At 42.6% G+C, this 26,879-nt stretch overlaps 4 protein-coding genes across 5 annotated transcripts; all 4 read left to right on the forward strand.

The window, feature by feature from the left end:
- Nucleotides 1-1,353: 1,353 nt before the first annotated feature.
- Nucleotides 1,354-10,404, forward strand: LOC112555090 (heparan-sulfate 6-O-sulfotransferase 2-like). Its single transcript, XM_025223289.1, has 3 exons — nt 1,354-2,244; nt 5,360-5,522; nt 6,591-10,404. Exons 1-3 carry the CDS (start codon nt 1,739-1,741, stop codon nt 7,218-7,220), a joined length of 1,299 nt encoding a protein of 432 aa, XP_025079074.1. The 5' UTR covers nt 1,354-1,738; the 3' UTR covers nt 7,221-10,404.
- Nucleotides 10,405-13,693: 3,289 nt separating this feature from the next.
- Nucleotides 13,694-19,135, forward strand: LOC112555089. Of its 2 annotated transcripts, XM_025223287.1 has the most exons (6): nt 13,694-13,964; nt 15,484-15,993; nt 16,048-16,302; nt 16,639-16,784; nt 17,168-17,331; nt 18,367-19,135. In XM_025223287.1, the coding sequence occupies exons 2-6, from the start codon at nt 15,511-15,513 to the stop codon at nt 19,095-19,097; spliced, it is 1,779 nt and encodes a 592-aa protein (XP_025079072.1). In that variant the 5' UTR covers nt 13,694-13,964; nt 15,484-15,510; the 3' UTR covers nt 19,098-19,135. The 2 variants fall into 2 exon arrangements, with proteins under 2 accessions (XP_025079072.1, XP_025079071.1); XM_025223286.1 differs by having other exon boundaries at nt 15,484-16,302.
- Nucleotides 19,132-19,869, forward strand: LOC112555092. Its single transcript, XM_025223291.1, has 2 exons — nt 19,132-19,563; nt 19,735-19,869. Exons 1-2 carry the CDS (start codon nt 19,162-19,164, stop codon nt 19,825-19,827), a joined length of 495 nt encoding a protein of 164 aa, XP_025079076.1. The 5' UTR covers nt 19,132-19,161; the 3' UTR covers nt 19,828-19,869.
- Nucleotides 19,774-23,243, forward strand: LOC112555091. The gene is made up of 4 exons (XM_025223290.1): nt 19,774-19,953; nt 20,122-20,598; nt 20,919-21,280; nt 21,967-23,243. Exons 1-4 carry the CDS (start codon nt 19,919-19,921, stop codon nt 22,215-22,217), a joined length of 1,125 nt encoding a protein of 374 aa, XP_025079075.1. The 5' UTR covers nt 19,774-19,918; the 3' UTR covers nt 22,218-23,243.
- Nucleotides 23,244-26,879: the final 3,636 nt, after the last annotated feature.

Here is a 26,879-nt window from a genome sequence, read left to right on the forward strand (position 1 = left end):
AATGATTTGAAGTTTGTATGTTGTATGTGTGTGTGTGCGCATATGTGTGTATATACTCATATTTGAGAGAAAAGAGCTTTGCACTATTTTCCTGTTTTAGAGCTTTTGAGATAGTGCACTCAACTGGGATCACTGGTTTGAGGACAGTTCAGGCTATGGCTGGTGTGTTTTACTGGGGAGAAGGTTAGTAGCTTGAGGTCAGCCTAGGCCAGTAGCTGAGGACTTGCTCAGCTTGCCCAACAGTTCTCAGTGGAAAAGAGATTTATTGGATAATATGAAGTCAGTAGAGGGAGAGAACTAGGTTCTTGCCTTCTAAATGAGGAAGAGAATATGTCAACATCGCATTTCTAAATAATTACTGTTTGGCATGCTGGAATCCCAGTAGTTTTCATTTTGCTGTGACTATAAGTAATTTGTGTTGATGTCATCTAGAAAGAGAAGCAAGGGTGTCAAGAAAAAGGATTAGAATATGTCAAAATTATATTTCTAACCGAGGGTCAAAATACGTCAACAATACATTGTAATGGTGATTGCTTTTAGTATTAGGCGCTAAAATTCTGAAATTCTCTTTCACTTCATATTTGGCAGTCCCCTAAATTTTTACATAGTAACTTAAAACATATCTCTAATGCATAACCTTAGTGCTAAGTTAACCCTTTGGCTACAATTGATTTTTACCAGAGTGATCATTATCTTTTTTCGTTTTCATTTTCTTGTAGGCAAATATCTGGAAAAAGAATATCTAAACATTTTTTAAGAGTAGTGAGACGAGTCGCTGGGGATAGAGGTATGGTCACTTGCCAGTGCTGTCCTGTTCATGTCAAGCTGGATACGCTTGGTGTCGGAAGGTCGCTGGGATTTAATTTGCTTGACTGTTTAGAAGTATGTGCATCAAGGTATGGAGATAGCTGGGATTATTAGGGAAAGGGTGAACCCACAATATTGAAAATGAAGATGAATGTATGTGATCGATGTATGGACAATTAAAAATTACATTAATTCAAAACAAGGCAATAACAATATAGAATTAATCATATGCACAAGATATGATGCTTGATATAAGAAATGACAGTTTTGTTTTGTATTTGAGTGTATGAGAGAAAGAGAGGGGGTGGGGATAAAGGAGGGGTTCACACAGCAGCGCAACGTACGTGTCTGCAACAGATGCGCACACGTGGACGTGCTTGACCACATTAATTCCTTGTTCGGAAAGTAAGTCCACATGGTAGAGAACAGAACTTTTGTTAAGGAAAAAACTGTTAGCTTTTTTTATTTTATTAGTTATGGATCGACATCATATATGAGCTTTCTTGAGGTAAGAAGTATACGTGCAAATCCACGTTAGAAGCCGACGCAAGCACCTGTCGACCTACAACGTGTGCAGATCACTTCCGTGCAATAAAGGGTTTCACCGTTATAAAAAAAATCTGGAGACACGAGAATAACAACAGATGAACATAACACATGATCAGCAGCTCCACTTTTCCTCCACTGGCAGAGATTAAGAGCACGACATCAGTCGGATGTTGCCGAACTCCAGGGGTCAAAGGTGAACGTTCTGGACGGAAGTCGTCTGCGAAAATAAGGAGACCGTTCGCATTTGTTTTGACAGGCTTCTATTGTCGAAAAGAGACTCCTCTGGCACATTTCCAGCGATGGTTTTGGAACCATTTAAGTTCTTGCTATGTGTTTTCAGCCATTTATCCTACCATTAAGGTATTCTGCTGTTTAAAATTCAATGGCTGGGATTAAGACTTGGAAATTTCGACTCGGTGCTTTAGCTTGCTTTTGCCTTTTAGGGATCCTGTTCCTGGGCTACGTTTTGTGCAATGGTTCGAACTGTGCCCTGCAAAAGTCAAACCCAGCCTCCTTCAGGAATAACTACGAAGCATACTTTGCAGGTACTTATATCAGAAACAATTTTTCTCGAGAACTGTTGAACAAAGACTACGCGGTCAACATTGAAAATCAAGATGTGATAGTGTTTTTGCATATACAAAAAACAGGAGGAACAACTTTCGGTAAGCATTTGGTGGAACACTTGGCTGTAAATCCACGTTGTACCTGTGTTCACACAGACGAGAACGAGAAAAAACATTGTGATTGTCTGACAGCGAACAAGGAGGTGTGGCTTTTCAGCCGTTATTCTACTGGCTGGAAATGTGGACTTCATGCTGACTGGACAGAGTTGAAAGCGTGTGTCAACGACTACTTTCAGGAGACCTACGGTCACAAGAGGAGAAGGTGAGATTGTTGATGCATCAGTAATGTAGAATTAAGTTTCTTCATTTTTGTTATGTAATGTTACAAAATGTGTTATGAAGAATAGAAACACTAGCAAAATAACACTCAAACAGATGTTTTAGTTATCAAAGTTTTTTTTTCCCTAGCTCTTTGCAGGATTTGAGTTGCACAACACAGAGGACTACTAGTAAATATACTGCTATCCTAAATGCATTCCTAGGCGATAAGAACAAATTTCAGTTGGAAATTTAATGTGTTAGATGTTTTGATGGCAGTTTTTATTTTTAAAAAATGTGTGGTTTGGGCAAAGTGTAGTTTACAACTCTCTGAAGAGAAATCTAAATATTCTTAGTCCTACACCATCCAGAAGTGTTCTTTGAACTTCACATAAATCCTGGGAATAAGTGGCAGTTTAGTATTATGATAATAATAAAATGAACTTATATAGCTCCATATCCAGACATGTACGCGCGCACACACAGATGCACACAACGAATATTGAATGTCATATGAGATGAAAGTTATACAGCCAGAAGTTTCTCCTAGTATGCACAATTCATTTGAAAAACTGTCATTCAGGCTGCAAATCCTCTAGTCCACACCATAGGTCCAGTTTTAAGTATAACGCTAGTATTACAAAAAGTAACAGTTCTACCATTTGTTTTCCTGCTCAGTGAAGTGTAACATGGCATTATAATGAAAAATATAAATGATACTTTGATAAAATGTAGTTGTTTTTTTTTTTTTTTTGCTCAGTCTTGTCTCAAATTTAGGATCTATGACATTTATTTAAGTAATCTTATCATTATTGGTGTTATTGATTTAACCATCTCACTTCTCCATTTACAGTTAAAAAATACCCTAATCATAAAAGATAACTGACTAAAGCTCATTGCTGCAAGCTAATTAAATATCTGGGGAAAAAAATTTTCCAGAGGCATTATTGGTTAATGTCCTTGGTATGTTGCATTATCAACAACTTTTGTGAGGTCAGCACAGGCACCACATGCTGTGTATTATGCAATTGACTAGCAGCTGTGAATTAAAAAGAAAAAAAATTAGATTTTTTTTTTTCTTTATTACTAAAGGAAGTTTACAGGAATACCATATGGGAGCTTTTACTGTAAGTTTCTTCTTGCTGCCTCTAGGTAGTGGTGTTAGTACAGTTACAAATAGTAACCAACAGTGATTTCTGGTTATGTGTAAAAGTTATGATGCTTAAGCTTTTACCATATTTAAGTTTCTTGTAATCCAAACTTCTACTGAATGTAATTTTCTTCTTGCTATCTTTAGGTTATGGTGTTACTGTTAGTACAATGTCATTTAATGACCACCGAGGATTTCTGGTGACACATCAGCTCTGAGGACAAGCTGACAAAAAAATGTGCTCTAGAGAAGTTGAAATCTGTTTCTGATTGTCACTCTGGTCTGCCTTTATGCTGTCGTTTTTGAATGTTATGTTTTATTGTTTATTTTACCCTGTATGGGTGTTGAAGTGTTCTGTCAGTCCTACCTTGTGGCTTTATACTAAAATTTGATATAATGGAGGCCAACAGCAGAAGGTGCACTCAGCCTACACTGCAATTTCAGTACTTGATGGGGCTATGGAAAATGAGTGTGAAATTCTATTATGCAAGTCACAGGATCTTTTATTATGTGAACTTGCATTTTCTTGGCAGATAATACAAAGTGTTTGCTGTTGTTGAAGATGAAGTGCATGGGTGCTGTTGTAGTACATTACAAGAAGAAAGGGAATTCATTACCTACTGAGGATTTTATTTGGATGAAAGGGTGAAGAGTCCATTTATTCTTGCCATTAAGGAGGATCCTGAGATTTTTGGAGTTTGGGGAGACTACTTGTTGATTAAGAGCAGTGATTTGTGTGGTATTGAGACACATTTCAGAAAGGTTAAGTTGTAGAAATTAGATGTGTGACCATTATGTATTGGGAACATTCTCATTTTGAGTTGAGCAGACTAAACAGGGGAGTGGAGTGTGTAATAATGTGCTGTTAATGCTCCAGACCCTGTCCAGCCTAGCCATTGTTGCTGTTGTAGAGCTGCTATCCTTCGACAGGACAAGTATGATGATGAACCTGTTGGATGATGGCTCTGACCACTTCCACTTCTGACAAGGAATCCCATGCCGTGCTCATTCCAGGTGCCATATGACTAAACCAGAGTTTATGGCACTTATTACCCCCAAATGCTAGCAATCTAACCTTCAGTCCACAATGTCCCACCAGTACTGTTCTAGCTCATGGATGAGCTGTTTTCCTTTGCTGCACTAGTATGATGTGTGGCTATTCCACATGCCAGTGGATTTTCCTTCTCAATTTCTGTATCTATTTGGGTCCAGTAGCAAATTTTTCACCATCTCCACACCTGCTGGTAAGGTGCATAGTCATTTGATCTGGCATAGTTTCTGTAGTAGCTTATATCTATGGTCCTGTTTATACACTTGGTGGCGGCAATTTTTATCTGTAGATGAACCACAGCCAGTGGGTCAGGCTAGTCACAAACATGTAGGCACTGGCCAGTAATTTCATCATGGAAAGTTTTCCCTTGTAGATAGCATGTTAGCATGTAGATAGCATGATTTTCTATAGGGGTTTACGCCCTTAGCCTTTTCTTTCCCAAGACTGTCTATTAGGCAGTGGAGCCATTTTCCCTTGGCTGGAGTGGTGGTGCAGTAGGGAGTGGTGACATTCCTCGAGTGAATGTAAGTGGTGGTATGTAAGTGGCAACACAAACAAGTTGGATGCAAAAGACAGGAGCAAAAACAACCATGTGAATTCTCAAACTAATCATAATCATAAATGGAAAAATTAAGAGGGCCTTGAAAAAAATCTATTTATGTAGCAAAAATCAGAAAGTACCTCAGTTCTTGTGAAAAAGATCCTAAGCATTATTAATGTTAGTAATATACAACAGTCAGCACAACTATATCACACAGATCATCCATCAGATTTGTAATGTCAACTTTGAGCTAGGTAAATTAAGGAAAGGTAGCTTAGTGTTCCAAATGTCACTTTGTATACTTTAAAATGTTTAGGACTAGATGCTGTTTGTTTGTTAATAGAGACAGATTTTCTTTCTGTTTTTTTTTTTTGTAGATATTTTTATGTGACACTGCTGCGGGATCCTGTGAAGCGATTCATCAGTGAATGGCTTCATGTGAATCGTGGTGCCACCTGGAAGTCTGCATCATTAAAGTGTAATGGCCAGGAAGCCTCCATAAGGGATGTACCATTTTGTTTCACTGGACGAGATTGGAGGGTATGAAATAATACTTTCTAATTTAATTTTAATCCCTCAACCACCAGACTTTTATGTTGGAAGAGTGGTATTTATTATTATATATTAATATATGCCTATACATGTACATATCTAAATATGTGTGTGAATGCATGTGTGTGTGTGTGGACTTTTTGGAATGCAGTTATGTCAGGGGGCAGAGAGTCATGTGAGCTGGTGATAGTGTTACTGTATTTTAAAGCTTGCTTTGGGTTGCTTTCTTTCGCTTCTTCCTATTTAGATGGTACAAAATACATCCACAAGAGATCACCATTTTTGTCTATTAGCAGTATGTTTATATTGTTCCAAGTAAGTTTATGGTCCTTTAGTTCTCTCTTGACTTACTTTGCCATGTTTCTTGTCCATTAGTTCTCACTCTTGACTTTGCCATGTTTTTTGATGATAATGTCCATCATACCAAATAGGATAAATATCACTAACCTTAGTTCATATATAGCACTACATGTAGTAGTGGAGTAAATGTCACTAGCTTTCTCTCTTACAAATGTGGATACCATATAGCTAATGGTGGTGATCACATATTTATACACTAAACTGTTACACTGCTTAATATTAGTATAAAGAGCTTGTAGCCCTTAGTGTCCCTACTATTATTTCGATGAGCCTAAAGAGCTAGCAGCTATTAGAGTCTAAACTTATGCTAATATGATCCTAAATGACTAGTAATCTACACTCTTCTGTTAAAATGGATCCAATCTCTGTTAATATGATCATAAAAACGAGTAATCAGTGCTCTTTAAGATATAATAGTGTACACTGTTCTGTGAAAATGTCACCATCAAGTATCAGGCATAGGCACAAACCATTGTACTTAGTGTGCACTGTTCTGTTAAAAATGTCACCATCAAGTATCAAGCATACACAGACCACTGTACTTAACAAGGTCTTGGCAATATCTCCCGGTCACTGACACAGTGATAAAAGAATATTGATAATGCAGTTCTCTTTGGAATTATGTTTACAGATTTTTTAGAAGAAACTATTTGGTAATAGTTAAATTTAAAAAATTGTACTTTTTTTCTGTTATAGGGTGTGACGCTGATGGAGTTCATGGCTTGTAAACATAACTTGGCCATCAACCGCCAGACTCGCATGCTGGCCAACCTTTCCAAGGCCAACTGTTACAATAGTACAGGAATGACAGAGGAAGAGCGCAATTCAATCATCCTTGAGAGTGCAAAAGAAAACCTAATGGATATGGCATTCTTTGGCTTATCAGAATATCAGAATTATACTCAGTTTCTGTTTGAACACACCCTCAATCTGCACTTTGTGGAGGACTTCAAGCAGCATGAGAGCACCCACACAAGCCGACAGCCAATCAGCCAGGATGACCTTAACAAGGTTGCCAGACTAAACTATCTGGATATTGAGCTGTACCAGTTTGCTAAAGATTTGTTTCTGCAAAGGGTGCATGAAGCATTTATTGAAGAGGATATTCCTGTACCAGCAGATCTGATGTATGAACTGGAAACCAGAGCGAAGCATGCAGATGCAAATTTTAATCAGCACCAGTCACAGGATGGTGCCAAGAATGCAAAAGAAGGTAAAGTCATTTCAGAGACAAATAATTTGGACAAATTTGTTGTGAACAACAAAGATTCTGCACGGGAAAATGCAGATTCTTTGGTAGATGACTTAAGAGATGATCCAAGATGATAGGAATGAAAGGTTTTCTTTGCAAAAGGAATGGGAAGTGTGAAACTTCAGGTTAGTAGAGAAAGTCTGACTGACCACAGGTCACAAGGGCCACGTTCTAAAAGTGGTTTTCAAAGACTAAGATGGCCAATTGGTGCAGTGGTAAATACTAAGTAAAATGTTTCTAGGGTTGTGGGCCATAGGCTGAGATCTCGGTTCCATTATCCTTTGTCTCTAGCGCTTGTTTTCAGGAGTGGACTAGCTCCTCTTCATGTGACCTGGGTTACTGATGAAGCATTAAGTACCAAGAACCAGCCAACCTTCCAAGACTACTGTTTCAATGATTTACTTAGAGAATGCAAGTGGCTGGCGCTTATGTTTTTGGTGTACACATACCCACAGGATTAATTTGGTTGTACCACAAGAGACAGGGACATTTTTGCTTTTCTCGCTGCAGATTAGGCCTTTCTGACTTCACCCAAAAGGTTCTGGGCCATTTTGGTGCCTCTAAGATGGGTAGATTATGGTCATTCTAAAGCAGTGTACCCATGTTGCAGAGATATATATATTAATGATGTTATTAACAGTGGTGACTATAAGTGTGTGCATGCCCATGAGATCATACTATTTGACTTACGTATTTATAACTTGTCCAGCCATTTGCTGGTGAGCAGTAACTGTCAATGTACTACATGGTTTGTCCCTTTGTAAGGGCTGTATATGAGTACCATTTATTTTTATGAATAGTACTATTGTCCCAGGTATTCAAGTCTGAATGTACGAGTGAAACCAAAGTCCCAGCTTTGATAGAAGCATAGTTCTAGCGTATTTTAATCCCAAAAATAAGTATTGCTACATAAATATTCTTGAAAATGTTGACATTGGCCGTGAAAGAGAACTTTAAACTTCAAGTATTTTATCTTTTTATTTAAATTATTTCTCACCATATGATTTTATTCCCCATGAAATTTTGTTATGTGTTCTATGTAAGCATTTTCATTCCACATAGTGGGATAGTGGGATCGTGTAAAAAGATGAGGACTTTAGTCATTAAAATGTTAAGTATACTTGCCCTAACCCTAACCCCGGAGACTCCATCAGCAGTACAGCTGTACAGGAGCCAAATATTCAGCTTTGCAGGAGGCCACACCTCAGTGGGTGGATAATGGTTACAGGACAGAGATTTTGTGTTAATAGAATAGTTTCACATTATCATTCCACACAGGATAGTGTCACAAAACTACCATGTTTTAGTGTCATTAGAATAGTTCCACATCATCAGGCCACACAGAACAGGACACAACTCACCAGGGAGAGAGGACATCATAGCTTGTCTTAGCCATACTATATTGCTCCGTTGTCACACAGTAAAATTCTGTATTATGTTAGTGAGTTTTCAGCACATAACCCATATTTTATTACACAGGATAGTTCTACAGTGACACATGGGATCACTCTACACAGCATGTCATACATTTCCTAGAACAAGAGAGAGTTTTGGGTAGATAATTTTCAAATTAACTTAATGTATAAGTCCAGCTATGGGTCAGCAGAAAACATTGAGACTGCTGAAATTGATTTTTCAGTATTATGAGTGATGGGTCTAAAATTAAAAACAAAATGTGTAGGCGAGAGTCCAGCAACAGCTGTGGGAGTGCCTCCGTCAGTACCTATTTGTGTGTGTTTGAGAGAGAGAATGACTTTGACTCAGAAGTCTGGTGACTGTTTAGTGGGGCCACCCCAAGATATGGGAAGTGTCCTTTTAAGCTATATCCATTCGCTTGAGAGTCTTGAGCTTTAGTTAAAGCTGACCTTTTGCTGCTTTCAACTTTTTTTCATGCTTGTATTGGCTGGGTTGTTCAACTAATGAATGTTCTGAGATCATCAGGTTTGTTGACGTGTACTTTGACGTGTACTTTTTTAAAATGGGTGATTTAGGCATGAAGAATTTATATTTCAGTCTAGCTATTAAATGCTTGTGTGTGCGTGTGTGTTCACTTCCAAACAATAGTACTTACAAAATATGCTTTGATATACCTCATTGTCGACACATGAAAGAACTTTAGAAGTGGTTGACAAATACCTTCAGGGCATCTCAAAACATGGTGTAAAGTCTTGGAAGCATTGAAGCAGTGATCTTTAATTAGGTTTTTAATGGTTTTTCTGTTTTCTGTGACATTTGTTATATTTAAAAACCAGTATTTACAGAATGCTTTGATCATGTTATTTTTTAATAACTAAACACTTTTTGGACAGTTTATGGTACAGGGTGGCATGTATGTGGATGTATATTTTGTTTTCAAAGTGCTTAAGCTGTCATCCTTATATAGTGGATAGTTTTGGTTGTTGGGGGCTGGCCATCATTTTAAATCACTTGTCTGGTAATAAGTGAACCTGATATAATTGCTGTTTAGCAGCTTAGAAACATGTCACCAAGTACTAACATGAAGTTGAGCATCAAACATTAGAAACATATCACCTAGTACTAACATAAAGTTGAGCATCAACCATCAGAAACGTGTCATATATTACTACCATAAATCATTGGATAAAAGCTTCCCATACCAAGAATACTCTTCAGCTTTCACTTCTGACCTTGCTGCATTGTAGTGTGCTTGCCATATAGTGGGTTTTGGTCAGAATGGTGTTTGTGTAACTCAGATTGTATGGGCAAACAGAGAACCCGCTAAGGTGACCTGGTATAGCCCTTGAAAATATTTCATTTTATTGAGTGCAAAGTAATCAGTAAAATAAAAGTTTAAATAATATTGGTGTTATATAGTTACTAGTAGTTATATTAATAGTTATTTAAGTAAATATATTAATCATACTAGTACGTGTATTACAGTTCAGAATTTAATGTAAAACAGCAGAAAATGTTCCTTGCCTCTAGAGACATTAGAAGAGCTGTCTCCATGGCTGTCTTGCCTTGTTCCATTCATTTTGTGTGATCTGTCTTGCAGCATTACATTGAGCTGGAGTTTTTCTGATTGACCTCTTGATGCCTCTCCAGAGGCCTTTGCATTTGCTACTTTGTGGGGGTTTTATGTATAATGTTTATAAGAATACTTTAAGTAGCTTGATGCTTTTTGTATAATCTATTGATCATTGAAAAAGAATTCCTGGCTTGAATTGACTGCATATACCATAATTGCATGGGTCATCAGGGTTGTCTTTGACAAAATCTGAATTTTAGTTTGTACTTGCAAAAATCCATTTAGATAATTTGTTCCTCCAAACAATTCAGCCTTTGCATTTTGCCTTAACTGGTGGGGACTCATATGTGGGTCCCTTTTGTACCAAGGCAAACTTATGACGCTCTGGCACCATACATGCCTGCAAAACTCCATACTGTGAGCAGTTGGTGATACCTATCAGGTGATACCTATGGTTTCTGTAGAACAAGATGATGGGATGGGGGAAGTGAGTGGCTTATGCTGCATAAATAATCATTGTTTATGATACGAAAAATATATTTTGTACAGCAGGTTGGAGATCATGATGTCTTTGTGATTGCTTGGAAATTGTTGTCTACTAACATTTGTATCATTGTTAATGCCATAGGTGGTAGAAGTTAGAAACAGCCCAGAATTGTATTTCCACAATCTTAAGGCTGCCTTTGACAATCTTATGAGGCTGTCTTTGACAATCTTGAGACTGTCCTAGGCAGTCTTGAGATGTCCTTGACCAGGGATGCCCAACCTTTTTCAGCCTGCGGGCCATATCCATTTCGGACAGCCGTGTCGCGGGCCACTTCACTGCAAAAATACAAAAAAGAGAAAAAAAATAGAGCAGATACCATTTTTATTAAAAACAAGTTGTACTTACCATTAATTATGTACTAAATAGTGGGATATTTGAATTTTTTTTCCGAAACCAACTTCTGAATGTCCTGCCTCATCGTAGAGACACCCAAGTCGGAGCACTGAATGGAAATGTTCGTCCATCGAAAAAAAGATTGGGAAACGCCCCTACGTGGGGATAAATACTTCTTCTTCCCCTTTTTCGTTTTTTTTTTTCTTTTTTTTCTTTTTTTTATTACTAACATGCTGATTTCCTGCACTGTGGGCAAAAGTTTCGCGGGCCGGATGGCACCGCGTCGCGGGCTGGATATGGCCCGCGGGCCGTAGGTTGGGCATCCCTGTCCTTGACAATCTTCCAGTTTTCAAAGCATCCATAAAGTTGTTTTTAACTGGTTGATTGCAGTCTCTCTTGTTTAGAAATTTGCAGAGTGTGTGGGTGTATGTGTGTGTATGTGCGTGCATGCTTGAATGTCTGAGTGTGAGAGCAAAACTGAAATAGAACAGAGTTACCATTGACTATCTTGCTGTACTCATGTAAGTCTGGTGTCCTCATAGACAAACAGACCACTGCATAGTAGTTGTCTAATCTTTGGTACATGAATTTGCTTGTTCCCAGTCACTTTAATGAATATACAGAATTGTGACTAGTAGTAAAACATTCTTTTTGTTATATATGTGTGTGTTTAGGTGTGATATACATGTGGGTGTGTGATCTATGTGTGTGTGTGGACTCAAAACTGAATAAAGAAAGAAAGAGTTAAAAAATAGCCGCTGAGAAAAGCATTTTTAAATCCTTAAATTGATTATTTGCATCCTTGAATTAATCTGTTTTAGTTTTTTTCTCACATGCTTTCAGTGAAATTTCACTTTATTCTGTTGAGAAAAAAATAGCATACAGGGTAATTAGAAGAAACACCTTATTCGAGCTATTGTTTTTATGGTAGTTGGGCTAGTTGCTAGAAAAAAGTTTGAAGCCGGGTGTAACCTTAGCAAGGTCGATTGAGGATGAAACAGTGTGGCAAACGTCAAAGCCACTCATAGTACCCATTCCTTGCCATTGCATTTAATATTAATTAACAGCCTTAATGCTGTTGCTAATCGCCGACGTAGAGAGATAGCATTATGTTATTTGGTAGCAGCTAGCGGTGAGTGACACTCACTGGGCCAACGGCGCTTGACGCTGCACGAGCGAGGGTGGACTCCAGGGCGTGACCTTAACTAGGGTGGACACTAAGGTGCGACCTTAACTAGGGTGGACTCCAGGGCGTGACCTTAACTAGGGTGGACTCCCGGGCATGACCTTAGCAAGGGTGAACACCAAGGCGTGACCTTAGCAAGGGTGAAGACCAGGGCGTGACCTTAGCAAGGTCGATTGAGAGCGAGACAGCATAACGAACGCCGCAGCTATTAGTCATTGCATTTAATAGCTGTGTGTATAGTAATAATAATAATGAGGACTTACATAGCGGAATAGCGCCTTTCCAAAGATTTGCTCAGAGCGCTTTAAACTTTCACAAGTTTTATTTCTTTTGACACGAGCACGATTTTCTGTGACATGTCAGTTATACGTACGCTCATAGTAGCCGTTGTTTCGTTGGTCTAGTCGAAGTGATCGTCTTCACAGCTAAAGCGTGTTTGGCACACTGAAATGCGAATTGAACAGTGTAAAACAACAAAAACAAAAACCCACAAAAAAAACACAAAAAAAACAGCACATTTCATTGTGCGTGTGTATATATAAGGGAAGAAACTGTTGTCTTCTTCGGTGATTGTTTACTATGAATCATTTCCCTTCAAGAGGTATTTAAAGAAACGACTGTCGCTTCGTTGGTCGATGTGGTAATTGTGGTTTTTCAACTAGTGTTTGTTTTTAGACGAAATGCTGATCTGCATTGTTACTGTGCATTAAGACAAACATCAGACAGCATAACGGACGTCTGGAAGGTAAATATCAGACAGTATAAAGGAGGTCTGTAAAATAAATAATAGCATAAACTCCATAAAGGATGTCTGTAAGATAAAGAATAGACAGCATACTATCATGTCTGTGAGATAAACACCAGGCAGCATAACGGATGTCTAGAAGATAAATATCAGACAGCATATAATGATGTCTGTAAGATAAACAACTGACAACATATAATGATATCTGTAAAATAAACAGTAGACTGCATATAATGATATCTGTAAGATAAGCAATAGACAGCATAAAGGATTCTGTAAGATAAACATCAGACAGCATATAATGATATCTGTAAGATAAACATCAGACAGCATATAATGATATCTGTTAGATAAACAATAGACAGCATAAAGGATGTATGGAAGATATGAAATACAGTGTCATTTATTTATCCTTTTCTGGGGAATTTGTTTATAATTTAATTATAATGATAGGGGTTTTTAAGTGTCAAATGGGTAACAGCTGGTGGTGTCGTGTTCACTGAGTCATGTGCAGCAGTCGAGTCAATTGCTGCTGTGTACACGTGAACACATATAGACAGTGAGGGTGGGCTAACTCTCGGGGGTTTGTTGTTGTTTTGTCACTTCAATGCTCAAACTTTAAAACACAACAAAGGTAATCATTATGATTTGCAGCGGTAGCATCGCAGTGCTCTTTCAGCAACAGCGACTGAGTGATGGGAGGCCAGCTGTTCTCTACACACATGGTGTTGGGGGGGGGGGGGGGAAAGGGGAATACCCACAACCTCAAATCACACTTGCTTTAATATGGCTGACAGACTGTTGACAATATTCGGTGACACTACCCGGTCAAGGTGAACGGTTTTGTCAAGGAAGTGTTTACTGACATCAGACACCAAAATAACTGACGGCAAGGAAGAAGAGAAGTCAGATGACTGGAGCTCTGCGCGTTGTCGGGGTCAGAGTGTCAGTCTGCAACCCACCTACAGCAGTGAAGTGAGTAGACAATCTACTCATCGTCTGGCGGCACTGTATGAGGGTAGGTACTAGTCATCTGTCAACACTTTTCTGACATATTTGCTAATGAAACGGAAAGTATTTCGGCAGAATCTCTGTCTGCTTTTGTCAAGACGATATTTTGCTCGTTTCATCATGTTTACATTTGTAGCTGCAGTCAGTGTTTTGTTTTTATTAATTTTTGCTGGTCAAGATCCTCGAGTACAGCCCTTACGCCTTAGGTATTTGTCTTTTTCATGTGCAATCGTTCCTACACAGAAATCTCAATCGCCTTCAGGTCCTGTCTATTTTTAATTAGAAAAGGAATGTCGGGGCACTCGCTGCTCTAAATATACAATAACGAAGAAGAAACAATGACTCGTCCTCACACCAACCACATGATACTGTTGTTAGTATCGATGGGAAATTCTTACGACCCTTCACACAGAGAAGTTTTCTTCTATACGATGATGAACCTGAGACACAGACACATGAATTATTTCATTATGTCCTCACACCGCACGTAGTCGCAGTCACTGATGTCCTCTGAATTCACGGCTTGGGAACTCAGCTTGGTTTTAAACAGGCAACCAACTGAGTAGCAACAAATAATACAAGATTATCCTGTTATATCCGGTCTATGACTGGACTTGTGGTGCGGACAGGAGCATTTGTAGCCTGGATTACAGTTTTTTTTTAGATGAATCGTACATACTGGGACCATTTTCTGGGTACATACATATCTTTCATCTTATACGACACTGTCTTTGTTGTATGTCGTTCTGTGTGTCTTTGTCTGTCCACACAATGCTAGTCCATCCTCAATCCCTCCTCCCCCACTTTTTTTCGTTTGTTGGCTTCTGCAAAATCGCGAAAACTCTAAGCAGTTTTTGTTACCCGATTCATCTTTGCATTTTTTATATTGTCTTTTATTAGTCATCTGTTATTTGTCGTCAGTACTGTTATTTATCTTTTCGTCTCTCGTATGTTGTCCATGTCTCGTTCTTATCTCAAGCACTTAGAGCACGCTCCTTACAATGCGCGATATAAATGCCGTGTTTATTATTATTAAATTCCACTACCTGTTTTTGTAGAAGGTTGATAGCTCATGCTCTCACCGTGCCAACTGCCCTGCCCACGCCGTGCTGACTTATTCACACCACTTGCCTGCCGTCTCACCCGTCCTGGCCGTCCGTGACATCGTACCTCTGTGCTTGTAGTCCTTGTACAACTATACCTGTATTGTAGTCTTTGTACAACTGTACTTGTATTGCGGTCCTTGTACAACTGTACTTGTATTGCGGTCCTTGTACCACCATACTTGTATTGCAGTCGTTGTACCACTTTATTTGTATTGTGGCCCTTGTACCTCTATTCTTGTCGTCCGAAAGTCTTTGTAGTCAGGTTTTGTCGCAGTGCAGTCTTAATTTGTACCACTGTACTAGCTGTATTACAGTCTTTGGCGTACCGCTGTACTTTTATTAGTTTCTGTACTACTGTCCTCGTAGTACAGTCCTCAACGTATCACTGTCCTCAGTGTCCTGTTGTGTATCTTCCTACAGGCACGCTAGCCAGAGAGAAGTTGGAGGATGACGACCTCGCAGGAAGCGCAGCAGGAGGCGGACTGTCGGCTGGCTTACCTGGACAGAGTCTACCGCAAGACTCCTTACACCACGCAGCTAGACAGACAGGGAAACTACACAGACACGTTTTCCAGTCGCCTGTACACCATCTCACATTCCAGCTCATGGTTCAACTCTTTTCCTCCGGACATCTTGGAGGTTAGCAGGTTGAAAGCCGCCCAGCTCCTGGCAACTTCCGGTACAGTTTCTGTTTTGTGTAATGTCATCGTGCAGGAACTAGAGAGCCAGTGGTATGTGGGTTACAATTTGAAGCTAGGTCAGGAGGAGGATTTAGGTCAGGAGGAAGATGTAGGACAAGAGGAAACTGTAGGTCAAGAGGATGAAGGTCGGGAGGTGGATGTAGAACTGGAAGAAGATGAGTGTCAAGACGAGGAGGAAAGTCCGGAGGAGAATCTAGAACTGGAAGAAGATGAGTGTCAAGACGAGGAGGTAAGTCCGGAGGAGAATCTAGAACTGGAGGAAGACGAGTGTCAAGACGAGGAGGAAGGTCAGGATGAAGGTCAGGAGCAGAATCTAGAACTGGAGGAAGACGGGTGTCAAGACGAGGAGGAAGGCCAGGAAGAAGACCCTGTCGAGTGTCATGTCAACGCGCTGGATAACGCCATGACGTCTTTAGTTAATTTCACTGACGTCAGCGCCGCCGTGCGTGACGCCATTCGTGATGACGTCAGCTTCCTGCCCTCGCTTCTAGGGAAGATACATCACTGGAGCCAGCCTCACCTGCACGGCGAACTACAGGTGAGAGCTAAGCTGCTAGTGAGAAGGTGACTGTGACCTTACATGTTGCTGCTGCTGCTGCTGTTGTTGTTGTTGTTGTTGTTGTTGTTGCTGCTGCTGCTGCTGCTGCTGTTGCTGTTGTTGTTGTTTTTTTTGTTGTTACACTTGCTGATGTCTGACCTCGCTGCTGTCTTGTGATCCTAGCAACGGTCGCTCAGACGAGAGCAAGGGCAGGTAATCTGCATGGCTCTCAGTTATTTCGTAATACACGTGACACTGAACAGGAAGAATTCTGAATTACCTGTAAATCCTCGTAACTGTCTGTTCCTAGGGTTTACTTACGTAATCTGTTCTTAGTGTTCACTAGAAGACCGCCTTCTGGAGTGTGGCCTGGCTATTCTCAGCAACTTGGCATCGAGGGGCGACAATCTGTCCCGACTCCGGGACCTGCACACCTTGGACATTATATTACCCTTCATTCACTCACCTTCCAATAGGGTCAGGTAACTACATTATGTATGTTCATCTAATCCTTCCAATAGGGTCACATGTGGCTGCACATTACATATGTTCATCAACTCACTCTCAAAAGGTACTGATGTCACAGGTGCGTGTACTCATCAACTCCCCATCAGGTCAGGTAGCTACACCCTAGAATATTCAGCTGGTTGGGGGTCAGACGACGAATACTAGCATTTGAATGTATAACAGAATGTTCTGTAAAAGAACATGGCTGGAGAAAGAGAATTTCTGCCATTTTCTGGCGCGCTGGTGGTGACGGGGTGTTAGAATAGTGTGGCGTACGGATATAACAGTGAAATACCCGTCCTCATCCCCCTACCGACACAAGGAGGCAAACAAATACACTTGGGTGTGCGTGTTGCAGGCTGCTCGCGCTCTGCGCGGTGATGGATGTGGCTACAGATTCCGAGCTACAACTCCTGACCTTCCCGGCAGACATCGCTGACCTGCTCCGGCAACATCTGACCTGTGCCCTGGCCTCCAGCACTCGGCCTTGGGAGGGATTTGGCGTGAGCGACTTACTGAGACGTATGTTGTCAAACATTTGATGTGACCGACTTACTGACGAGTACATAAATTATTCTAGGCTTTGATGTGACTTACTGATCGGGCATCATCATCATCGTCATCATTTACAAAGAATGTTCAGGATTCAACTGACCTCTGTCCTTTACCTTCTTACGGGGATGAACACCTCTTGGGGTTAAGATGAGTCACGATCTCGAGGATAAATGAACGTCTGACAGGCACAATGAACAGTAAACGTTTAACATGTAGGGCGAGGTATCAGAAAAGAACATCCTCTTACTCGCTTATGAATTTCGGTCGACATTTGCCTACATCCGGAAGCCATGCATGACTGGACTGTGGTACACGGCGTTCTTGTGACCTGTAACCCGGTCAAGGTCGGTGGTCGTAAAATCTGATCTGTTATTGTTCAAAGTGTCCGTGCTAGGAATTTCCCAGTTCTTTGTATTGTTCTAGAAAAGAGGGGGAATCCGAGTGTGGCAGTTTCCTTTGGTCCTGAATATGATTTCGAATGAAAAAGGCGAATGAACGCTCTTTCTGTTGATGTGAATAGAACCCGGTTTTTCAAAAGACTGTATTTCTATGTTCCTAACATTTACTATTTTCGCCAATCCTGAGTATAGCGAAAACAAATATGAAATCAGTCGCAGTCTTTAGTGACAAAAATACATATTTCTACATGGTATTGTGAAAAAATATTGGAGTGGATGCAGGACTTGCTGAACACTGTTATAGTCCCAAACTGCCTTAAAAGTAAGATTTTCGTCAAATTTCTACCTTAAAGGGGGAGTTGACTTTGAAAGTGGGAAATTGTTCAGTTGTAGTCATACGTATCTACATACATGCCGTAGTTTCTGTGTCTATGTTTCTCAAATACACATTATACCATTGGGTTCAAGGGACGACGACCTGCGGACAATTCACGTGACAGTATTTTCTTTAATTTTCAGTTTCCAAAAGGAGGCTGATTTTGGCAAACACATTTAGCTCGTCTCCATTTCGATCTCTCATTTTCTTTTTCTTTCTTTTTTATAGCATTGAAGAAGCTTGCTCAGCACAAATCTACCAGTCGACTTCTAGCTGACCAGGGTGTTCTATCTTTACTGACGCAATGCATAAAAGAGACAGAAGAGCAGATGCAAGCAGATAAAACCACGGAGAACCAGATGGAAGCCGTCAGTACCGGGCAGAGCCAGATGCAAGTGACTACAACCATTCAGAACCAGGTGCAACCCGTCAGCACCGGACCAAACCAGCTACAAGCAGCCACAGACTACTGGCGAAGCTGCATACTAAGCTATTTTCCTAAGCTGCACCAACAAGCCTACTTTGTGCCGCCAGTGCATTTCAGCCGCAAAGCCTTTGCTGTGGAAATCATCGGCGACCAGATGGTGTACATTCCACAGTCGCCAACTGACCAGCTTTCAGCCCAAGGGTCTGTTCAGAGTTCCTCCAGCACTGCATCAGTTGCTTCATCTAGCTGTTTGCCATCAATCACCTCTCAAAACGCGGCCTCATCTAGCCACTCAACTAATGTGGCAACAGTCTCAGCCCCAGGACCTTCCTCGGTCGCTCCATTGCCCCTTAGCACCAGTCACACCATTGTTTCTCAGTTCTGGTCACCAGAATCTTCAACATCCCCACCAACATCACAGCCAGACTCCTCAGCACATGAGCGTTCAGCCAGTCGCCGGCTACGTTTGGGCAGCTCGTCCCTCAGATCCAACCCCGCCCACGGCACAAGTGCAGGACAGCGAGTCACGTGACGACCACGCCCAGCAACATGTCCTTCACTGTCTACGAGCGCTGAGCCAGTCGCTGGCGCAGGCGATGGTGGTGGTGTCCCAGCTGCAGTTCGGCGACTACCTAAACAAACCTTGCTACGCTCCCGCGGCCGCCCAGCTCCCGCGACCTCTGACCCTGGCCACCAAACTCCGTCGCGGCGACTTTGACATCCTCATCATCCACAGCCAGTACGGGCTGATGGTGGGCGAGATCAAGTCGGTTGGCGCCAACATGGCGGACCTCAATCTGACGCCGGAGAAACAGGAAGCGGTGCTGCGCAAGAAGCTGGGTCAGGCCGTTAGCCAGTTAGACAAGGCCGAGACGGTGCTGCGTCACGTGGTGTCTGACCTGGTGACCGCCCTGACCATTCGCAAGACAGTCATGTTGCCGCACATCACGAGTGGCCAGTTGCTGCAAGTCTTGAAAGACAGTTCTACTGACGGACAGGCAGGAAAACACACACACATACACACAGCCTCCCCAACCACCTCATTGTCCCAAAGACTCCCAACCCGCCAGACACACAGATTCCAACATACGAATATACTCCTGTATAATATAACCCTGTATCTGACAGACGGTCTTGTGTGTCTGACAGGCTGTCCGTGTGTCTGACAGGCTTTGGCGCGTGCATTTCGAGCGTGTCTCGGGGCCACAACAGGACGAGGAGGCTGTGAGCTACAGTTTGTGCGCCGACCAGCTGTCCTCTAGCCATGCCCCTTGGGACGTCACACCCCACGTGTTGGATCAGCTGACCGCCTGGTGGCGCCTGCGTGTAGCTCAATTCGGCCAGGTCCCTACCATGACACCTTCTGTCTATGAACACCTGGTGGCAAGGTGACACATGCTGTATTCATTAGTTACATTACATATGGTGTTACATGGTGGCAAGGTTACATTTTTCTCTCCCTGCTCTAGAATTTTGTGTCTGAATTGGTGGGGACAGTCCCACGTGTCGGACAACACTAGTTTTTGATGGTTTTATTCTGTGTTTGTTACCTCCAGATTTTGCGGGCCAGCCACAACAGTGAGAGTGTGGTGTCCGGTGCCCCCGCGCCTGGGACCCCGAGAGTTAAGAACCGAGGGCGAAGGGGTGGCTGAGACGGGAGAGCGGGTGGCTCAGCTGACCTTGACACCAGGCCAGGTTGACCTCCTAACCCAGGCTCCTCCCCTCGTCTTCCTGACTGGTCCTCCTGGCACCGGCAAGACCGTGGTGCTGACACTGATGGCGACGGAGTGGTTGCGGCAGGGTCACGTGGTGAATGTGTTGGGGACTCACCTCCAGAGTCGGGCCACCACCTACCTCATCGAGAGGCAGCTGCTGCACGTGCTGAACGCCACGCGGCCTGGCCACAGCCACATGGTGCGGCGCCTTCAGTACGACTTCTTCAACATGGACAAAGACGAGAAGAAGGAAGCCGTTGATGACCTGTTGAAGGTGATGCAAGACGGACAGCTGCACGTCATTGCTGACGACATCAAGTAAGTGTCAGATGGTGACGTCATTAAGTAGGTTTGTACAGGTGAGTTCACCAAGTAGATTGTATCCCCCCTCCCCATGTGATTAAATTAAAGAAGTAATTAAAAAAATACAAACCAGCCCGTAGTGTCACGCGGAATTTTACAGAGGTGACGTGGCTGCTTTGGCGGGAAAATGTTTACACCTACAGCATTTCCTGTAACAAGCAGGAAAGATAATGCGGCTGACAACTTGACTGTCGGTAACTCAGGTCGCATTTTCCTTTCCATGGATTTTTGTACAACATGGCTGTCGTAATACAAAATAATATTTTCCTTTTCAGTGGCATGGACAACTTCGATGACTTCTGCCAGCAGCTGGTACCCCGGGTACCAAAGTTGCGACTGTGGGCCGCTGACACGCTGGCGGAAGTGACGCCACACGGCCTTGACCAGCTTCAGCTAACGGCGCCTCTGCGTTGCCCGCCGGTCGTCGTGAGAGAAATACTTCTCAGCAGGTTCTTCGCCGACGGCAGCATCGAAGCTTTCTCAGACTCGGGTACAGTGGCGCCGACTGATGGCCCTTGCATCAAACACTTGCAGCACCGCCATCAGCCTGGACATGCGCGAGGCAGACCGGAAGACTGCTGCACGTGCGGGCAGCTGGTGGCTGCGGTCCTGCAGGACCTGCACGTCGGGGGGATGGGTGAGTGCGGCATCTTTGACATCGTTTGTTACATCAGTTGTAGACCTTTAGCAACATCATAGATGACACCACTCGTGGTATCTGAAGCAAAGTTGTTGATGACATTATTCGTGGCTTGTTTTCATTATTTGATTTCCTGAACAGACAATTTCATTAATGATGTCTAAATACTACTATCGCTGTAGACCCAATTCCTCTGTAACAATAACCAGATGGGATGAGAGATTAGCGCTTATCAAGGATGATCCTCAAAGGTCATTACCTCGACCCTGTCGACAAGGCTTACATGACTCAGGGTAGTCTTCCCTAGAAAAACCTTAAAGGACAGCACGAGTGCAACAGTTTATCTCGGGTTAAGTTCATTTTAAAATAATAATACCCAAAATATGACTACATAATTTGTTACATGTTTATCAATGCAAAAATATTTCTGCCTCATTTAACCGCATGGAAGATTTACTATTTACTTACTCGCACGTGTTCCCGTTTAAGCTCCTCACACGTTTGTCCCCTTCAGTTCTGTTTTTTTTTTCTGATTAAGAGAAAAACATTAACAGGAAATTTCTCTTGTCTCTTCATCATAAAATACTACCTGAATATGTTTTTGTCATACTTTATGCTTTACTTCCAACGATTTTTGCTGAGCGCTCGTGCTGTCCTTTAATCCGACCGAGTGTGACTTTCAGGGTTAGACATCAGCTCTAACGTCAACACCAACACCAACACCAGCAGCGATGCCTACCACGCCACTGATGTTCCGAGACGTGCTGATCTTGTGCGAGAATCCACGAGAAGAAAGGAGAAAAGCCGAGAGTGGGTGCCTGGAGGTGCCGGCTGTGACGTTGGCGAGGGTACTGAGGGAGAAGGGTGCAGCGGTTCAAGTGGTGGAGACCGAGGACGAGGCTGCCGTGCGGGAACTGGCGCTGGCCACTCGTGACGAGGTCGCTGTCGTCGCCTGGGAGACGGCGCACGGACTGGAGAGGCGGGTGGTGGTGGTGATGGGGTTGGGGGAGGCAGGGATACACAACTCCCGTCTGTACTGCGTGTCGCGCTGCACGGCACAACTCATACTCATCGACTTTGACCTCAACGACGATGAAAAAGAAGAGACAACGAGACTTACACGGAGCCCTGTGATGACGACGAGGTCGTCAGCGAGGAGGACGGTCAGTCAGATGAGTGTTGTGATGAAACAGCAGTGAGTCCACGGGAGGATGACAGCTGAGTAACTGAGTCAAGTTGACCACAGACTGCATTTTAATGAGGTGTAGGACCTGGAGGTTGTGAAGGTAATGACGAGAATGTTGTGAAGGTAATGACGAGGCTTTGTACCAAGAATGTGCCGGACTCTAGCGAGGATCTGTGATTGGTGAGATTGTGTTCGACCTCAGTGAATATTGTGCCTTTACAATACATCGTGGATAAATTGAGTGACAGAAAGCTGTGGTAGATGCCATCTCAGGTGTTGAGTATCAGAGGAATAAACAATTGCGTGAGAACTCACTTTTTTGTGGAAAAAGCAGTTCTTTTGTAGACTCCAAGGTCGGCTCATCCTCTTCCCTGGAACAACAAAGATGAAGGGACTGAGGTATGCTCGGGCTGTTAGGAGCCTCGACTAACCGATGGTCCGGCCTCAGTGCGTATGTACAACATAGAGTGTGTACATGATGCATGGTATTTGTGATGCATACAGTATGTACAATATGAATGATACACATGGTGTGGTGGTATTACAGTTTGCATGTACATATAGTGTGCAAGGTTTTATGGTATATAAAGTGTGTACGTCTTTACAGTTTGATTAGTATAAACAGGTTTTATACAATGTACAGTGTGTATGATACATATGATGTGTGTACGGCTGTACAATATGTTTGATCTATATGGTGTAAATGGTATTGTGTGGACAATGTAAATAGTATCTATTGTGTTTCTATGTATACATATGTATAATGTTTGTGCAATGCATGTATTGTGATTTCAGGGATTTTTACAGAGGCTAGAATATGAAAGCATACATGATGTGTATGGTATTACAGTGTGTGTACATAATGTGTAAAGTATGTGATATATATATATATGTATAATGAATCAATTAGACTGCTAATCTAGCATGGCCATAATATTATATCTTTCAAACTAAACCGTAAGAAATATTGGGTTCCTGGCAAGCAGTGCAGTATGTCACGTGTCACGTGATGTCACAGTACACCAGTACTGCGGACTTTGCTTGCCGCAAGCCTCTATCTATATACTATAGTACTATACTGTACCAGCAAGACCAAGTGACAATCACAGGAAAAGAGAGTACAGTGACCCTTCTCAACACGGTTCACCTCTCTCCCCCGATCCCCATATTGGCGACAACCTCATTCTTCCCTATCACTTACAGTTGAATCCCCCATTCTAAGGAAGCATTTTCTCTAACACAGATGGTGAAAAGGTCTACTTGTATACAGCATATACATGATGACAGGTTGTACGGAGTGTACGTGTATACAACTACAATCAGGACAAAAACCGTCAAGAAAATCAAGTCTTGGGTTAAGTTAACCCTAACACCTAAACCATACCCTAACCCCTACAGATAAAATAATTTAAATAATTAAAAGCAAGCGAGAGGGAATGACCATACGCTGCAATCGATTAGAGTTGTCGAACATAAATATTCAACCACGTGACCACCCTACTTTCGTTTTCTCCCTTGTAGTTTTACCGGTCTTTCTGCTCCGCGATCTTTCAGCCATTTGTATTACTGGCTCACTGCCACGTTGTGTATACACGATACAGGACAGGTTGTTCCAGGTATTTAGAGCCACTTGGTGACAAGAACACGACGAGTTACCTGTCAACATCAGCAGACGACAGGGGATCGAGACGAGGAGTTATTTCCTGTCTTGAGCACACGGCCGCCTGTTTGCAGGTTTTTAGTTCGCGTACACAACAGATCGGTGGTAACAGTTCACTGCCATTTATACGAAACCACGACTCTGACCCCTTAGAAAATCGACAACACCTGGCCCGACGTCTTCTACAGAGGCTGTCAACACCTGTAGGTGCCTCTTGCTCTCCAGGATTGGACAACACCTGTACAGCGTTGGTATCACACTTGACTTACAGTATGGTATATGTGTGTCACACTTGACTTATACTATGACATTTTGTATTTGATTTATGCTATGGTATGTCTAGTTTGCTTATTCTATGGCAAATATGTCTGCACTTGACTTTCACTTTGGTATAGCAATGCCATCGTGTAAGTGTCTTAACGTGTAGATATCGAAAGTAAGAAACAAAATTTCTGAAAACAGTTATCTTTCATTGTTCATCGTTTTTTTTTAATTGCAGGCTTCTGTGGTTAATGCCTGTTAACTAGGTTATGAAGGTATTAACTTTTATAAAATATAGTCGTGTTACTATGTTCTATAATCTAGACATATAAGTAAACAAATATCTCCCTGATCACCTGTTTACAAGAGTAATTTCCCCTGCTGTTTGCTGGTCTGTTGCTTGCAGTCCTCAGGCTGGAACACTTCAAGTGTCATCCCTACCCACCCACCATCCCCTTGTTGTTTGTTTGCAGTTTGTATCTCAAATGGGAACACCTATAGTGTCACCGCCACCCACTATTGTCAAGCAGTCGCTGTGGTGTTTACCTGCATTGCGTGTCTCAGGTGGAGCATCTCAAGATGGCGGCGTGTGAGGTGTGTCTGCGGACGGTTCCCAGAGTCGGCGGTGGAGCCGGTGTTGGCGTCCGTGTAACTGGTGTTCAATCGTCGTGTGAGGAAGTGACTGTGTGGCGCTTACATGCAAGTCTCGTGACGTTCGCAGCTTCCTCAGGGGCCTGCACAAAGTGAGTACTGTGTTATGGTTATTTGGTGCTGAGTGTCAACTGCAACTGTCTGGTGTTCAAATCCTTCACCACAGCAAAAGACGAGAGACTAATACGAGACACGTTTTTCTTGTCGCTCATGGTGTGCCACACAGCTGTTGTCACATAGGAACTTCTACGGTTGTCATGATTTCTCAAGTATGGATTCAAATGGCTCAAGGGCTGGTCAAGGCTGATTGTGTGCCAAGAGGGGTTGGGATGATATTGGTTGTTTGATTGCTGGTTGATTGGGTGTGACTGGAGTGATTTTTTACTTTGAAGTCGTGAGCTTGGGTCTACAGGATGTGGTCGTAGTCGAAGATGAAGTCTCTGCTCATAAAGTTTGATGTCAATTTATCTTTAATGCTGCATGGCTTTATTTATGTAAATGTGTTTATTCATTCATTAGTAGTCTTTACCTACATAACGGTTTGTTTTTGTTGATAGTCTGTAGTATTTCTTCATAACATCATATTAATATTTTTGCTGTTCAACGTGACCAGTTCTTTTGCATTGGTTTGTCATTATAGTTGGTTATGCTAGTGGTGATTCAGCGACAGGTCGCTATAATGGTTCTTAAGAGAAGTCACAAAGACAGGAGAGACTTGATTTCTGTTGTGAGTGAAGGATTTAGAATGTCAATCTTGTTATTGTGAGAAGGCAGCAATCAGGTGGAAAATTGTGCCGCGTGCTAAGAGTTGAGAAACGGAAAGACAAGCGACCTCAGGTGACCCTTCGCGGGCTGCGGCGTTAGCGAAGTATAGCTGATGGGCGGTGGTCGCTGAAAAAAATGGTGTCCGTTCGTCAGTGATGGAACAGCTTCAAATAGGGGTGGACCTTCCTTAGTCAGTGGGTCATCCAGGTGGGGCTGAGTTACTGTTACCGATGATAACCCTGTCAGGGCCTCGCTGTGGTACTTCTGCTGATGGTGCGACTGCGCTGGTCGAGTGGGTGATTGTATGACGTGTAGTCAGCAGGGTGGGTTCACAGGGTGTCTTTGTGGATACTTCAACTCCGTAGCGGTTGAACCCTTCTGTCAAGTGGTGAATGCTTAGCAATGGTGGGACCTTCAACCGCGGTGATGCCTCTCAGGAGTGGCGATCCTCTCAGTCAGTGATGAAGGCATGTCAACAGCGGTGGCTTCAGCTGAGTTAGTGACCTTGCTGTGAGTGATTTACGGCATTGTCAGCGCGAATGGTTGACCCTGTCAGCACACACGCGCGTGCCCTTCAGCAGGGTGCGATCACAAGGCTTCATGAAAGCTTTCAACAGCGGATGGCCTCAGCTGATATGCCTTCTGTCAGTGTAACGCTTCGCAGTGGTACCATTCGGGCAACGAGTGGATGAAGCAAGCCTGCAGTTCACAATGCTTACAAAGGAAGAGAATGATGTGGACTGTTCTACTTTAGAAGGTAGCGGTCAGCGCGAGAAGAGAGTTTTTTTGTAAAGTCGTAGTACTTGTCGGGTTGTGTGGTTAATCATTCTTCTATTTGGTATGTTGTGGTGTTTAATCAGTGCTAACAGGTGTGGCGCAAGGCGAGCTGAGATGAAGAAGTGCGGCAAGTGCAAGAAGGTGACGTACTGCTCACGTGACTGTCAACGTCAGCATTGGGCCGCTCACAAGAGCGCATGCGCGGTACTGTCGTTTGGTGTGGACAATCAGAGAGCAGCAGCTGCTGAAAGGTATAAGTCGGTTAATCAGCGCGGGCTTGAGTTGAATAGTATGCG

Source organism: Pomacea canaliculata, linkage group LG14, assembly GCF_003073045.1.
Source record: "Pomacea canaliculata isolate SZHN2017 linkage group LG14, ASM307304v1, whole genome shotgun sequence".
NCBI lineage: Eukaryota > Metazoa > Mollusca > Gastropoda > Architaenioglossa > Ampullariidae > Pomacea > Pomacea canaliculata.